The 15984-nt window shown below is 37.4% G+C and overlaps 1 protein-coding gene across 1 annotated transcript in view; it reads right to left on the bottom strand.

Annotated features, from left to right (window-relative positions):
* Positions 1-279: 279 nt before the first annotated feature.
* Positions 280-15984, bottom strand: part of LOC144371218 (uncharacterized) — a 73080-nt gene continuing 57375 nt past the window's right edge. Inside the window, exons 2-3 of the mRNA XM_078033639.1 lie at positions 6645-6652; positions 280-952 (exon numbers count right to left, since the gene is read on the bottom strand). Of these exons, the coding sequence (XP_077889765.1) occupies positions 387-952; positions 6645-6652 (574 nt within the window). The 3' untranslated portion in view covers positions 280-386. The remainder of the gene's footprint in view (positions 953-6644; positions 6653-15984) is intronic.

Here is a 15984-nt window from a genome sequence, read left to right as displayed (position 1 = left end):
TGATTGATCTCTCTCTATCTCACACATACACACATACACACATACACACATACACACACACACACATTTTCAGCAGTGTGAGCCTCTCTTGTCTTTGAGGATGACATGAAATATTGATTTACCATATTTCACATTCAAAGGATTTTTCTCCAGTAAACTTCCTACATGTATATGAGTGAAACAGTAATAACAGAAGAGTTTACCAATTGTTTTCATGCAATCAATTTCTATGCAGTATGTGTTCTTTCACATGTGTGAAGCCGACAAGATGTGGCAAAGGCTTCTCCACGTTGTTGACATTCATTGGGCTTCTCTCCAGTATACATTCTTCCATGTCTGTGAAGGTCACTGGATCTAGCAAAGGCTTTGCCACACTGCTTACATTCTTAGGGCTTCTCTCCAGTATGAGTTTGTTCATGTGAGTGAAGGAAAGAGGACTGAGTGAAGGCTTTGCCACACTGCTTACCTTCATAGGGCTTCTCTCCAGTATGAGTGTGTTTATGCATCCGAAGGTAAATGGCAGTAGTGTAGGCTTTTCCACATTGTTGACATTCATAGGGCTTTTCTCCAGTGTGTGTTCTTCCATGTCTGTTAAGCTGATAGGATGTAGCAAAGGCTTTTCCACATTGTTTGCATTCATAGGGCATCTCTCCAGTATGTGTTCTTCCATGTTTATGAAGCTGAGAGGATGTAGCAAAGGCTTTGACACACTGCTTACATTCATAGGGCTTCTCTCCAGTATGAGTTCTTTTATGTATGTGAAGGTCACCAGATCTGGCAAAGGCTTTGCCACACTGCTTACATTTATAGGGCTTCTCTCCAGTATGCACTCTTCCATGTATTTGAAGTTCACTGGATCTAGCAAAGGCTTTCCCACACCGCTTACATTCATAGGGCTTCTCTCCAGTATGAGTTCGTTCATGTGAGTGAAGGTGAGAGGACTGAGTAAAGGCTTTCCCACGTTGTTCACATTCATAGGGACCAAACCATTATTCAGTTTTTAATTTGAATTAAGAGTTAGTTAACTGACTGTCATGTAGGAGAATAAATTTAATTATGTAATAAGATACTTTCCATTATCTAATTCAGATAAAAATACATAAGTCTAAAAACAGTATATATATTCCATATCAGAATGAAGAGAAGGATATATACCATAATCCAAGCACTGAATTAAAGCCCAACACCTAAGTTTTCTGCAATCAGTGAATGTGAAATTTGCCGGACATTCCAGATGCAAATCAGACTTGTCAAAGATATTCTTATAAGGTGATTGTGCACAAGGGAGACAAAAATACTGGTAAAAAGCTTTTGAAAACAGTGTGGTTCCTATTCTCTCTGCTTTCTATCCATGAGACAGATTGAGACCCCAATTCATTTAGTTTCAAGTATCATCCATGACACATTCCCAATGTGTAAAATATTCATAAAATATTAATGTTTGGAGACAGGTAAAGTGACACTTCCACCTCGTGAAAAGACAAACTTGAAATATTTCAAGTTCTATAAGCAGATAAACGAGTGAATCAATTTGGTACAATAGAATGGACAATGGGTTACAGAAGACTTCAAGGAGGAGATTAGAATATTCATTGAGGTAAACAAGAACATAGACACAACATATCAAAATCTCTTGGACACTATGAAAGCAGTATTAGGAAGAAAATTCATTGCATGGAGTTCATTCCTTAAAAGAAGAAAAAGTCAATCATTAATCTCATACTTCATCTCAAAGCCTTAGAAGAACAAATCAACAGCAAATCTGTAGAAGGCAAGAAATAATTAAAATTAGAACTGAAGTTGAATTAAAAGAAACAATTAAACCTTGACAAAATTTGGTTCTCTGACAGACCCCTAGCTATGCTAATGAAAAGAAGAAAAGAGAAAATTCAAATTACCAGCATACATGATGAAAATGGCAATATCCCACCAGACACTACAGAAATAGAAAAGATATTTAGAAATTATCTTGAAAATGTATACCCTAATAAAATAGAAGACATTGAAAGCATCAACAAATTACTTAAGTCATATGATATGCCCAGATTTAATCAGGAAGACACACAATTTAAACAAACAAATATTAAATGATGAAATACAAGATTCCATCAGAAGCTTACCAACCAAGAAAAGCCCAGGCCCAGATTGATACACTGCCAAGTTAAATGAGATCTTTAAAGAAGAAATTCAAAAATACCAATATTCTTCAATTTATTTCAGAAAATACAGAAAGAAGCAGCACTTCCAAACTCATTCTATGAGGCCAATATCACCCTGATCCCAAAACCAGGCAGGGACAAATGAAAGAAAGAAAACTTCAGGCCAATATCTCTAATGAACATAGATGCAAAAATTCTGAATAAAATTCTGGCAAATTAAATACAAAAACATATTAAAAAGGTCGTGCACCAAGATCAAGTGGGGTTTGTCCAGGGATACCGGGTAGTTTCAACATATAGAAATCAATAAAGTCAATTCATCACATCAATAGACTTAAAAATAAGAATCATATGATCATCTCAAGAGACACATAAAAACCATTTGACAAATACAGCACCCTTTCATGTTTAAAAAAATAGAAAAACTTGAGATAACAGGAACATACCTCAACATCATACTGGCTCTCTACATTAAGGTTAAAGCCAACATCATTCTAAAGGGTGAAAAACTAGAGGCATTCCCTCTAAAAACTGGAACAAGACAGGAGTGCTCTCTCTCACCATTTTTATTCAACATATTTCTTGAAACACTGGCCAGAGCAATTAGACAGATGAAAGAAATTTAAAAAAAAATAACCACAGGAAAAAAACTTGAATTACCACTATTTGCTGAGAATACGATTCTATACCTAGAAAACCCCAAAAGCACCACCAGAAAACTTCTAGAACTAAAAAATGAATTCAGCAAAGCAGCAGGATATAAAATTAACACACATTAACAAAAGGCATTTCTGTATATCAGTGACAAAGTCTCAAGTAGAAAATAAGAAAAACAACCCCATTTTCAATAACTTCAAAAAAAAAGAAAATATAAGATATTTGGGAATCAACTTAACAAAAGAGGTGAAAGATCTATACAATGAAACCTACAGAACCCTAAAGAAAGAAATCAAAGAAGACCTTAGAAAATGGAAAGATCTACCTTAGTCTTTCATAGGCAGAATTAATATTATCAAAACGATCATACAACCAAAAGCCCTACACTGATTTAATGCAATTCTGATAAAAATTTCAATGATATTTCTCATAGAAATAGAAAAAGCAATCATGAAATTCATCTGGAAAAATAAGAATCCCAGAATAGCTAAAGCAATTATAAGCAGGAAGAGCAAAGCAGGTGCTATGACTATACCAGACCTTAAACTATACTACAGAGCAACAGTAACAAAAACAGCATGGTATTGGCACTAAAACAGGCCAGTAGACCAATGGTACAGAATAGAGGACACACAGACTCAATCACAAAATTACAATTATCTTACATTAGACAAAGGTGCCAAGAACATGGATTGGAGAAAAGATAGCCTCTTCAACAAAGGTTGCTTTGAAAACTAGAAATCCACTTTCAAAAAACTGAAATTAAAACCCTATCTCTCACCATGCACAAAACTCAACTCAAAGTGGATCAAGGACCTAGGATTTAAATCAGAGGCTCTGCATCTGATAGAAGACAAAGTAGGCCATAATCTTCATCAGGCCGCCCCAACTTTCTTAATAAGATGGCTATAGCACAAGAATTAAAACAAAGAATCAAAAATGGGGTGGATTAAAACTAAAAAGTTTCTTCTCAGAAAAAAAAATCTGAGGTGAACAGAGAGCCTACATCCTGGGAGTAGATTTTTATCCCTCACACATCAGATAGAGAACTAATATCTAGTATATAAAGAATTCAAAATGCTAAGCACAAAAAACCCCCAATCATCCAATCAACAAATTGGCCAAGGACCTGAACACACACTTTTCGGAGAAGGATGTAGAATCAATGAACAATTTTTTTTTTAAATTTCATCATCTCTTGCAATAAGAGAAATGCAAATCAAAACCACTCTAAGATATCATCTCACTCCAGTCAGAATGGCAGCTATAATAAAGACAAACAACAACTGTTGGCAAAGATGTGAGAAAAAAGACACACTCATACATTGCTGGTGGGACTGAAAATTGGTGCAAATAACATGGAAAACTGTATAGAGATTCCTTCAAAATTTGGGAATGAAAACATCATTTGACGCCACTATTCCTCTTCTCAGACTATTCTCAAAGGACTTGAAAACAGCATACTACAGGGTCACAGCTATGTCAATGTTAATTGCAGCACAATGCAGAATAGCAAACTGTGGAGCCAACCCAGAGGCCTTCAGTGGATGAATGGAAAAAAATATGGGGTATACACAATTCAATTTTACTCAGCAATAATAAAATCATGGCAATTGCACATAAATGGATGTTATTGGAGAAGTGAAGTTAGGCAAACCCAAAAAATAAATGTTAAATGGTTTCTCTGATATAAGGGGGCTAACTATAGTGGGGTAGAGCGGGGGAGCATGGGAGGAATAGATGAATTCTAAATAGGGCAGAGGGGTTGGAGGGGAGGGGAGGAGGCAGGGGATTAGCAGTGATTGTGGAATGTGAAGACACCATTATTCAAAGTACATGTATGAAGACACAAATTGGTGCCAACATACCTTATATACAACCAGAGATATGAAAAATTGTGATATATATGTGTATTAAGAGTTTTATTGCATAAAGAAATGGGTACATATATAATGGCATAAATTAGCATGAATATACTTTCTATACAAAGATACGAAAAATTGTGCTCTATATGTGTAATAAGAATTGTAATGCATTCCACTGTTGTCATGTCTTTAAAAAAATAAATATTTTTTTTAAAAAAGAAATGTGTTGAAACCCATTGGGAACACTATAAGCCTATATGCCTATATATCTTAAAAACTAGAGCTGGAAGGGAAGATGCATGAACAACATGAGAAACCAAGAGAGAATGTGCCCCAAACAAAGATGCTACATTATTAGAATCCATGGTCAGAATAGCAGGATAAATGGGAGAAGGTACATAATTTTCTGTGAATTAAAGGATGATATGAAAGCAAATACAGGCAGCAAAGGATTATTTTGATAAAGAGTTACATAAGCAAATACAGAAAGCAAAAGATTCCTTCAATAAGGACATAGAGATTTTGAAAAAAAAAACAGAGATCCTTGAAATGAAGGAAACAGTAAACCAAATTAAGAACTCAATAGGAAGTATCTCCAACAGAATAGATCACTTGGAAGACAGAACCTCTGACATTGAAGGCAAAATATATAATCTTCAAAAAATAAAGTTGACCCCAGTGTACATGGTAAGAAACCATGAGCATAAGATTCAAGAATTGTGAGATAATATGAAAATACAAAATTTAACAACTATTGAGATAGATGAAGGCATAGAGATCTAAGCTACAGTAGGTCTAAACTAAAGTAATGAAAAATCTGTTCAATGAAATAATACCAAAAAAATTTCCAAACATGTAGAGTGAATTGGGAAATCAAATACAAGGATCATATAGGATACCAAATGAACAAGATCACTCAGGTCTACACCAACGCACATCACAATGAAAACACCTAGCATACAGGAGGAGCAGAGCATTTCAAAAGCCACAAGAGAAATGAATCAAATTACATATGGGGAAAACCAATCAGGATCTCAGATTTCTGAACTGAGACCCTGAAATCTACAAGATCCTGCAACAATACAAACCAAGCTCTGAAAGAAATGGATGCCAACCAAGAAGCATACCCAGCAAAATTAAATTTTGATTAGCAATTAGATTTTGATTAAGATGTTATTTTATGACAAAATAAAAACCTTCTGTCATACACAAAATTAAAATAATTTACAATGAGAAAACTGCACTACAGAACATCCTTGGCAAAATATTCCATGAGGAGGAAATAAACAACAATAAAAAATCAGAAAAGTGTATAATCACTCTAAAAAAAAATCTATCAAACAGAAACTGATTTAGTTAAATACCAAAAATACACAAAAAATAACTGGGAATACAAATCTTGTCTCAATAATGACCCTGAAAGTTTAGTTCCAACTCAGCAATCAAAAGACAGGCAGATTGGATTAAAAGACCAACAATATGCTGCCTCTAAGAGACTCATCTCATAGAAAAAGACACCTACAGACTAAATGTGAGAGTTTGGAAAAAAAATGTATCACTCAGGCTGGGGCTGGGACTAGAGCTCAATGGTAGAGCACTAGCCTAGCACATGTGAGGCCCTGTATTTGATCCTTAGCACCACATTAAACTAAATAATAAAGGTATTGTGTTCATATACAAAAACAATAAATATTAAAACACATACCACTCACATGGAATGTGGAGGCAAGTAGGGGTTTCCATTCTTATATCAAATAATGTGAACTTCAAGTGAAAGTTAATCAAAAGGGATAAAGAAGGACACTACATACTGCTTAAAGGAACCATACACCAACAAGACAGAACAATTATAAATATACACACCCCCAAAACAATGGAGCATCTATGTTCAAACAGACGCTTCTCAAGTTTAAGGGCCAAGTAGACCACAAGAAAATAATTCTGGGTGACTTTAACACACCACTTTTACCACTGGATTGATCTTGCAAACAATATCAAGACAGAAACTATGGAACTAAATAATACAATAAACAATTTAGATTTAACTGACATACATAGAATGTATCATCCTTCAACAACCAAAGACACATTCTTCTCACCAGCAAATGGATCTTTCTATAAAATAGACCATATTCCATGCAAAAAAGAAACTCTAAGCAATACAGAAAAGTAAAGATGCTACCCTGAATTCTATCAGATCATAATGTTATAAAATTAGAAATCAATGATAAAAATAGAAGCTACTCCTATACCTGGAGACTAAATAATATGCTAGTGAATTAACAATGGGTTGCAGAAAACATCAAAGAGGAGATTTAAAAATTTTTAGAGGTGAATGAGGACACAGATACAACATATCAAAATCTCTGAGACACTATAAAGGCATTAGTAAGAGGAAAGTTCATTGCATGGAGTTCATTCCTTAAAAAAAGGGAAAGTCAAATAAATGACCTAAGATTATATCTCAAAACCCTAGGAAAAACAATTAATCAACACCAAAAGCAGTAAAGGACAGAAAAGAATTAAAATCAGAGCTGAGATCAATGAAATTGAAACAAAAGAAGCAAATAAAAATTGACAAAGTGACTGGTAATGGTACCACCATTTGACCCAGCTATCCCACTCCCTGGTCTATACCTAAAGGACTTAAAAACAGCATACTACAGGGACACAGTCACAATGTTTTTAGCAGCACAATTCACAAGAGTTAAACTGTGAATCAAACATAGATGTTTTTCAGTGGATGAATGGATAAAGAAAACATGGCATATGTACACAATGGAATAATACTCAGCAATAAAAGAAAATAAAATCGTGGCATTTGCAGGTAAATGGATGGCATTGGGGAAGATAATGCTAAGTTAGCCAAACCCAAAATAACAAGTGCTGAATGTTTTCTCTGATATAAGGAGGCTGACTCATAGTGGGGTAGGGAGGGGGTGCATGGGAGGGATAGATGAATTCTATTTAGGGCAGTGTGGTGGGAAAAATAGAAAGGGGAAAGGGATTAGTAAGGATGGTGGAATATAATAGACATCATTATCCAAAGTACACATATAAACACACAAATTGATGTCAACCTACTTTATATACAGAGATACGAAAAATTGTGCTGTATATGTGTAATAAGAATTGTAATATATTGTGCTGCCATATATTTTAAATTTTTAAAAAAAAAATTTCAAAATGAAAAGTTGGCTCTTTGAAAAACAAATACATTTGATAAAACTTTAACCATGCTACTGGAGAGAAGGAGAGAAATACTCCAATTACTAAAATCCATGATAAAAAAGGAAATATCACTATGAACACTAGAGAAATACAGAAGATAATTAGAAATTATTTTGAAAATTTGTACTGCAATAAAACAGAAAATATTGAAGTCATCAACAAATGTCTAGAATCATGTGACTTACACAAACTGAGTAAGTTAAACAGATCATTTTCAAGCAATGAAAAGACACCATTAAAGCCTACCAAGCAAAAATAAATAAATAAATAAATCCCAGGACTCAATGGATACAAGACTTAAAAGAAGAACTAATGCCAATACTCCTCAAATTATTCCATGAAATATAAAAAGAGGGAGCACTTTCAAACTCACTCTATAAGGCCAATATCTCCTTCATACTAATATCAGACAAACACAGAAAAGAAAGTGTACTTCAGACCAATACCTCTAAAAAGCAGAAGCAAATATTCTGAGTAAAATTCTGGCAAATCAAATACAAAAACATATCCAAAAGATGGCTCATTGTGATGAAGTGCAATTCATCCCAGAGATGCAAGGTTGGTTCAACATACAGATATCAATAAATGTAATTCATCACATCAGTGGATGTAAAGATAAGAACCTTATGATCATCTCAACAAATGCAGAAAAAGCATTACAAAATACAGCACCCGTTCATGTTCAAAACACTAGAAAAAATAGGGGTAACAGGAATTTCCCTCAACATTTTAAGGCTCTTCATGCCAAGTCTCAGGTCAATATCATTCTAAATTGAGAAAAACTGAAGGCATTTCCTCTATAATTGGAAACAAGACAGGAATGCCCTCTCTCACACTTCTATTCAATATAGTTCTTGAAACACTGGCCAGAGCAATTAGACAGATGAAAGAAATTAAATAAATAAGTATAGGAAAAGAAGAACTTAAACTAGCACTATTTGCTGATGATATGATTCTGTACCTAGAAGACTCCAAAAGCTCCACTAGAAAACTTCTAGAACTAGAATTCAGCAATGTAGCAGGATATAAAATAAACTCCCGTAAATCAAAGGCATTTCTGTATATCAGTGACAAATCCTCTAAGAGACAAATGAGAGAAACTACCCCATTCACAATATCCTCAATAAAAAAGATACTTGGGAATCAACAAGAGGTGAAGGATCTATACAATGAAAACTATGAAACACTAAAGAGAAATCAAAGACCTTAGAAGATGGAAAGATTTAACTTGATCTTGAATAGGCAGAATTAATATTATCAAAATGGCCCTACTACCAAAAGCACTCTACAGATTTAATGCAATTCTTATAAAAATCCCAATGGCATTCCTCATAGAAATAGAAAAAACAATCATGAAATACATCTGGAAAAATAAGAGAGCCAGAATAGATAAAGCAATTCTTAGCTGGAAAAGGGAGGCAGGTGGTATTGCTATATCAGACCTTAAACTATACTTCAGAGACATAGTAACAAAAACAACATGGTTCTGGCATCAAAACAGGCTGGTAGACCAATAGCCCAGAATAGAGGACACAGAGACCAACCCGTAAAACTACAATTATTTTATACTAGACAAAGGCGCTAAAAATATGCACTGTAAAAAAAGATAGCATCTTCAACAAATGGTGATGGGAAAACTGGAAATCGATAGGCAGCAAAACAAAATTGAATCCCTCTCTCTCACCATGCATAAAAGTTAACTCACAATAAATCAAGGATCTAGGAATTAAACCAGAGACTCCCCAAATAGTAGAAAAAATAGGCCCTAATCTCCATCATGTGGGATTAGGCAACAACTTCCTTAATAACACTTCTATAGCACAGGAATTAAAACCATGAATCAACACATGGGATCAATTTAAACTAAATATTTTATTAAAAAAAACAATAGAATAGAGAGCCTACTTTCTGGGAGCAAATCTTTACCCCCTCACACATCAGTTAGAGCACTAATCTCTAGGTATATAAAGAACTCAAACATCTTAACACCAAAAAAAAAAAAACAAATAATCCAATCAATAAACCCGAACAGACACTTCTCAGAAGAGGATACACAATCAATCAACAATTATATGAAAAAATGCTCATCATCTCTAGCAGTCAGAGAAATGCAAATTAAAACCACTCTAAGATTCCATCTCACTCTAGTCATTAGAGCAGCTATTATGAAGACAAAAAACAATAAGTGTTGCAGAGGATGTGGGGAAAAGGTACACTCATATACTGATGCTTGGACTGCAAATTGGTTCAGCCAGTATGGAGATTCCTTGGATATCTGGGAATGAAACCACCATTTGACTCAACTATTTCTTTTCTGGGACTATACCAAAAACAGCATAATACAGGGACACAGCCAGGTCATTGTTTATAGCAGCACAATTCACAATAGCTAAATTGTGGAGTCAACCTACATGCCCTTCAGTGGATGACTGGATAAAAAAAATGTGGCTTATATACACAATGGAATATTACTCATCATTAAAAAACAACAAAATCATGGTACTTGCATGTAAATGGATGGAGTTGGAGAAGATAAATCTAGGTGAAGTCAGCCAATTCCCCCCCCCCCGCAAAAAAAAAGCCGAATGTTTTCTGTGATATAAGGAGCCTGACTCATAGTGGGTTAGGGAGGGGGAGCATGGAAGGAATAGATGAATTCTAAATAGGGCTGAGGGGAAAGGGAGGGCACAGGGGATTAGCAAGGATGATGGAATGCGATGGACATCTTTATACAAAGTTCAAATATGGAAGACTTGAATTGGGTGTCAACATACCTTATATACAAAGAGAGATGAAAAATTGTGATATATATGTGTATTAAGAGTTGTAATGCAAAAAAGTACATGTATAATAGCATAAATTGATGTTAACATACATTATATACAGAAATATGAAAAATTGTGCTCTATGTGAAATAAGGATTATAATGCATTCCACTGTTGTGGTGTATTTAAAAAAATAATAAAAACCATTAAAATCAGGATCTAAAAAACATCTAGAAAATAAGAAAGAAACAAACAAACTAACTGAGATAGGATGCATTTGGTGCTACATATCTGATATATCCAGTGGTCTGGAGGCTGAGGCAGGGCGATCATAATTGTGAAGCTTACCCTAGCAACTGAGTGAAAAACTGCCTAAATTTAAAAATAAATAGGCAGTAGTAATTTTAAAAATTAAGAAAAAACTAAGTTTTTTAAATAAAAATTTTAAAAGGACTGAGGATAGTGTTCAGTAATAGGACACCCTGGTTCCAATCCCCAATTTCACAAAAGAAAAAAAAAAGAACAAAAAAAGTCCTTTTCAAAGCTACAGGAAAAAAATTTTAAATTTATAAATTGTATATATGAAAACAAAAATTCTATTCCTCAAAATGACTCCATTAAAGAGAACAAGGAGAAATGACAGATGAAAGAAACCAATTGCTTCACCTTTAACCAAACTCTTCTAAGAAAGGAGAACAGACACTACAAGAGAAACGCAGGCAATAGCCTTGAACAGCCCCTTTAAATAGCAGGTATCTAAATGTCCCTTCATCACAAAGCAATCAACGTCTTTAGAAAGGAGGGACTATACCATAAAGTCACAATGAACACAAATTGATACAGTGTTGAAGAACATGTGGGGTTATCATGAAGGTCCACAGAAACAGATGTGGACTCTATAGCACCTGTTCATATGGGGACAGAGCACACTCCTCCAGAGTTGAGACCCAGGGCCTGGTGACAGAGAATGTCCATTTGGTAATAGATAAATAATGAACTATGGAAAATAACCATTTCTGGCAATCAGCCACATTTTGTTTGCCATATTGCATACAGTTTGACAAATACTATGAAACACCATGTCAGTTTTATATAGCTGTGACATAAAATTCACATTTCAAATATAAGCATACTTAAATAGTACATCTGCAGAATTTGAAAAATACAAATACAGATCAGCACATAACAGACTGAATTACACACCCTGGGTATAGATGATAGGACTCCTCATTATAAAGAGGACAGATTCTCTCAGGTTCATCTATGATAACACCCCATCAAAATTTCACCATGGTTTCCTTTCCATTAAAGAAGGGACCAAAGCAAACAGCTTGACAATTCTCCTGGAAGGTTGAATTAGTATAAAATTAGCCAAGAATTCTGAACTCTGAGAGCAAAAGCTGGAGCTATCATTACCAGGCACTAATGCATGTTATAAAATTATCATATTGCAGTAATTTGAGGACCCAAAAAAATCACAATGCAGAAATTTCATAGATGACACCATATGTATGTAAATGCAATTTTTATTATGAAGTGCAATGAAAAGGCCTAGCTAAATGCAACCATCTCCACCAGAGGATTTGATGTGAATGAACAAGGCAACCCAACGTGAAGGGAGGTGTGGGAACTGGAGGCCAAGAGCACTAGTAGGGCTTGGGTGCAGGACATGCGTGATACTGGATTACACTCCAGCACCCCAAAGAAGCACATATTGAGTAGGATTATGTTTCAAAATTATACCAGAATAGGAGGTTTCTGGATTCCCTTCACACATGGATACACCAAATAAACACCTACTTCTATTTTGAGTCCCTTTTAAATAAAGTTATAATGGACTGAGAGACCTATGCATTGGACCACTCAGAAAATCTCTACCATCAAAAGGGCAGGCAAAGTTGGGGGACACGTGGGCATTAGTCCTGCCTTGAGCAATGTGCCACATAATTGGGAGAGAATACCAAAATCCAGTGTCACCCGGAGTAGAGGAAATCTTATTGGCATCACAAATGGAGCACATGGGACACGAAATGACTTGTAGCTGGAAACAGAATTTGTCTGGTGCTCATAGAAGAAAGAGCTGGATATACACAAGTATCAGGATGAGAGAAAGGGGGTGATTTTTAATGGCTGTGGAGGGTCATGAGCTTTATCCATTGGACAATGGCAGAAGGGGAGTGAGATCAAGGGTCCCAGTTTATCCCTAGAAGGGATTTGCAGCATGATCTTCAAACTGTGGTTGCTAACAATTGAGCTCCTCCCTACCCAGTCCCCAAGGGTAGAAAGGACAAATGCAGTCCACCCAGCAGCCCTGCCTGAGCCCTCTCCAATCTACCTCAGTAATAAGTCCAGGTCTAGCCAGTTCTTTCTGGAAGGAGTATGTCCAGGCACTCAGGGTCCCAACATTTTTCCAATTCCATGGACTCCATCCTAACCCAGCAAGCTCTGGGAGCAGTGGCAACTGTGCATGTGCATATCTCCCTGGATCACAAAAGAGGGGCATCTCATTGATGTCTGAGTATTTCCCTGTGCTACAATCCACACCAGGAGTGAAGCAAAAATGGTCAAAACCCTGTTTCTTTCTAGAATAGGCTCACACCACCTTCCGGCAGTTAGCACAGGCAGCCTGGGTTCTAACCAACAGGAATTCAGTCACCAGCCAAGTAGGAGAGTTTCTGCAGCCTGAGTCCAGCTGTGGGAATGGCTCCTATAAAATAGGCGAAGGAACTAGTCCTCCAACAACGTGGGTGTGGAGAAAGAGACCCGCTCACATGGGACTAGAATATCAGTTTAGTGCAGCCATTTGTAAAAATAGCATGGAGTTCTTTAAAAGCTAACAACCACTTTGGATGCATTTCCAAAGGAACTTGAACCAGTGTGTTTATACATGGCTGCATGCCCAATGATGTTCAAGTATCCACAGGAACCAGGACAAGGAAGCATCTGAAGTGGCTTCTGGATAAGGAGACTCCTCCCAGCCACAGGGCCATCACCTACTCCTCTGAGAAACTACACCCCCTAAATGCACCTGCTCATAGGTCCACATGTAGCTGATATTTACCAGATGCTCAGGAGACATCAGATGAGCCAGGTGTGGGATCTTCATGTCACACAGAGCCAAACCAGGACCAGGAAAATATCACAGAGGGCATGAGACCCTTAGGAAATGCAGTCCAAAAGGGGGACCCTCAGCACAAAGACATTCTGACAAGGTATCTGGCCTGGGAGAGAAAGAGGGAGTACACATGCACAAATACACACACACACACACACACACACACACACACACATTTTTACTGGAAATGGGGACAGGGGACTTGAATTTGAGAAATTCATTGATACATATGTACAGGTTTCATCTGGGAGATGGGGTTGTGGATCTGACATTTTTCTTCTCGTACATTTAGAACATTCAGGGGGCCCCAGGCAGGAGGGCCACACCTGTAATCCCAGCCACTCAGGAAGCTGAGGTATAAGTTCAAGGCCAGACTCAGCATCTCAGCATCTGTCAGGAGATAAATGATAAAAAGTACGAGGGATGTAGCTCTGTGGGAAAGGACCTCTGCATTCAATCCACAATGCTCCCCATGCCCCCCCCAAATGAAAACCTCAGGGGTGAGAAAAACCTGAGACCCCTTCAGATCCCAGCCCCCTTGGGTAGGAAAAGGGCCCCAAAACTGGTGATTCTCACGGTCCCAACACTCTGAAATCCACCACAGAAGAAATTCAGGGAGAAGACTTGAGATGCCAATTTGTACAGGAGATACCCATGTGTTTAATAATGAGAATAAAAGAATTCAACATCTTTAGAAACCTAAGAAATGTAAAATAAAATCCTATCAGAGACAAAATTAAATAGTATCAATGATGATAGGAAACAAAATAATTCTAATAAACTGAAAGAGTTTAGGTGCTTCTTAACTATTTGTGGAAACTGTTTTGCCATCAAAGACTCTTGATAATCCCCCATGGGAGTACACTTACTCAAATCAGTTCATAGGACCAGAATAATACATTACTAGTCATGGTACATTCAGCTTAAAAATAGTATAAAATACCATGGGTAAGTTTTACACGGGTGCCATATTCACGAGGTATTACGTATAACTCTGATGCACTAATAAACAATCCAGAATGCTTTACTTTTAATGGAAGCATCCAGTCCTAAAAATTCATCCACAAAGTTAAATATATGTAAACTTAACCAAGAAACTTGAATTATAAGAGAAAAAGAGTTATTACCTAACGTACATTGTGGTGCTGTACTGTTACAATTATCTAGGAATCACGACATCAATAAAGTTCACCCATGAACCCACGTGGATGTGAAAATCCTATACTTAATTGTAACGGAAAAGTCATTATCAATCATACCCTAACAAGGCCAACCTCAGCAACTTAGCTAGACCCGCGGGCAGAATAAAAACTAAAAACTACCAGGGACATGGCTGAGTGGTAAGGCACCCTTCTGTTAACTACAAAACAAAAAAACAAACTCCACAAAACTAGCTCAGGAATAAGTGAGGTCCCTGTTCACCATAGCTCCCCTCCTGAAGGAAAAGGGTGTTTGGAGATTGGATCTTTTTTTTTTTTTTTTTTTTTTTTTTGGTACTGGGCATTGAACTCAGAAGCCCTCAACCACTGAGCCCAATCCCCAGCCATATTTTGAATTTTATTTAGAGGCAGTGTCTCCCTGAGTCTCTAAGTGCCTCACCCACTTGCCTAGGCTGGCCTTGACCTTGCAATCCTTCTGAATCAGCCCCCTACCCGCAGCCACTGGGATGACAGGTGTGCGCCATCCCCTGGCTTGCAATTGATTATTCTCTGATTCCACCTGTCAATCACCACAGCCCAGGAAGACGCTGGGCAGCCAAGCTCACATGCCACTTAGGACTGAAGCAGGGGCTGAGGTTGTCCCATGGGATGGGGAGGCTGGAGGGGTCTCCACCACTGTCATGCTCTCCACACAGCTGGCTTTGGGGACTGAGGGGCGCTGTCCCCAATGGGCTCAGGCCTGTGGACGCGGAAAGCCCCCGGAGTCGGGGTCAGCCAACTCAGGTTCTGCCACAGTGGGTCCCACCTGATGGCCTCCCTGCCCCGCCTCCCTCCCAAGCCTCCCTGTCCAGGCACCAGGTGCCACTGCACACTCACCATTTCCTGAAGCCCAGCAGCCAAGCCTGCCCTGGTGAGCTTCAGCCCATGCATGGCAGGGCCAACCAGGATCCTGGGAACCGAGAAGCCTGGAGGCCAACTGCATAGACCCGGGAGAAATAAATACCATCCTGAGGACAGAGGCCCGCCCCCTGT

The sequence above is a fragment of the Ictidomys tridecemlineatus genome, chromosome 16 (assembly GCF_052094955.1).
Source record: "Ictidomys tridecemlineatus isolate mIctTri1 chromosome 16, mIctTri1.hap1, whole genome shotgun sequence".
Taxonomy (NCBI): domain Eukaryota; kingdom Metazoa; phylum Chordata; class Mammalia; order Rodentia; family Sciuridae; genus Ictidomys; species Ictidomys tridecemlineatus.
Note: the sequence above shows the minus strand (reverse complement) of the source record. Positions and strands in the feature narration are given on the sequence as shown.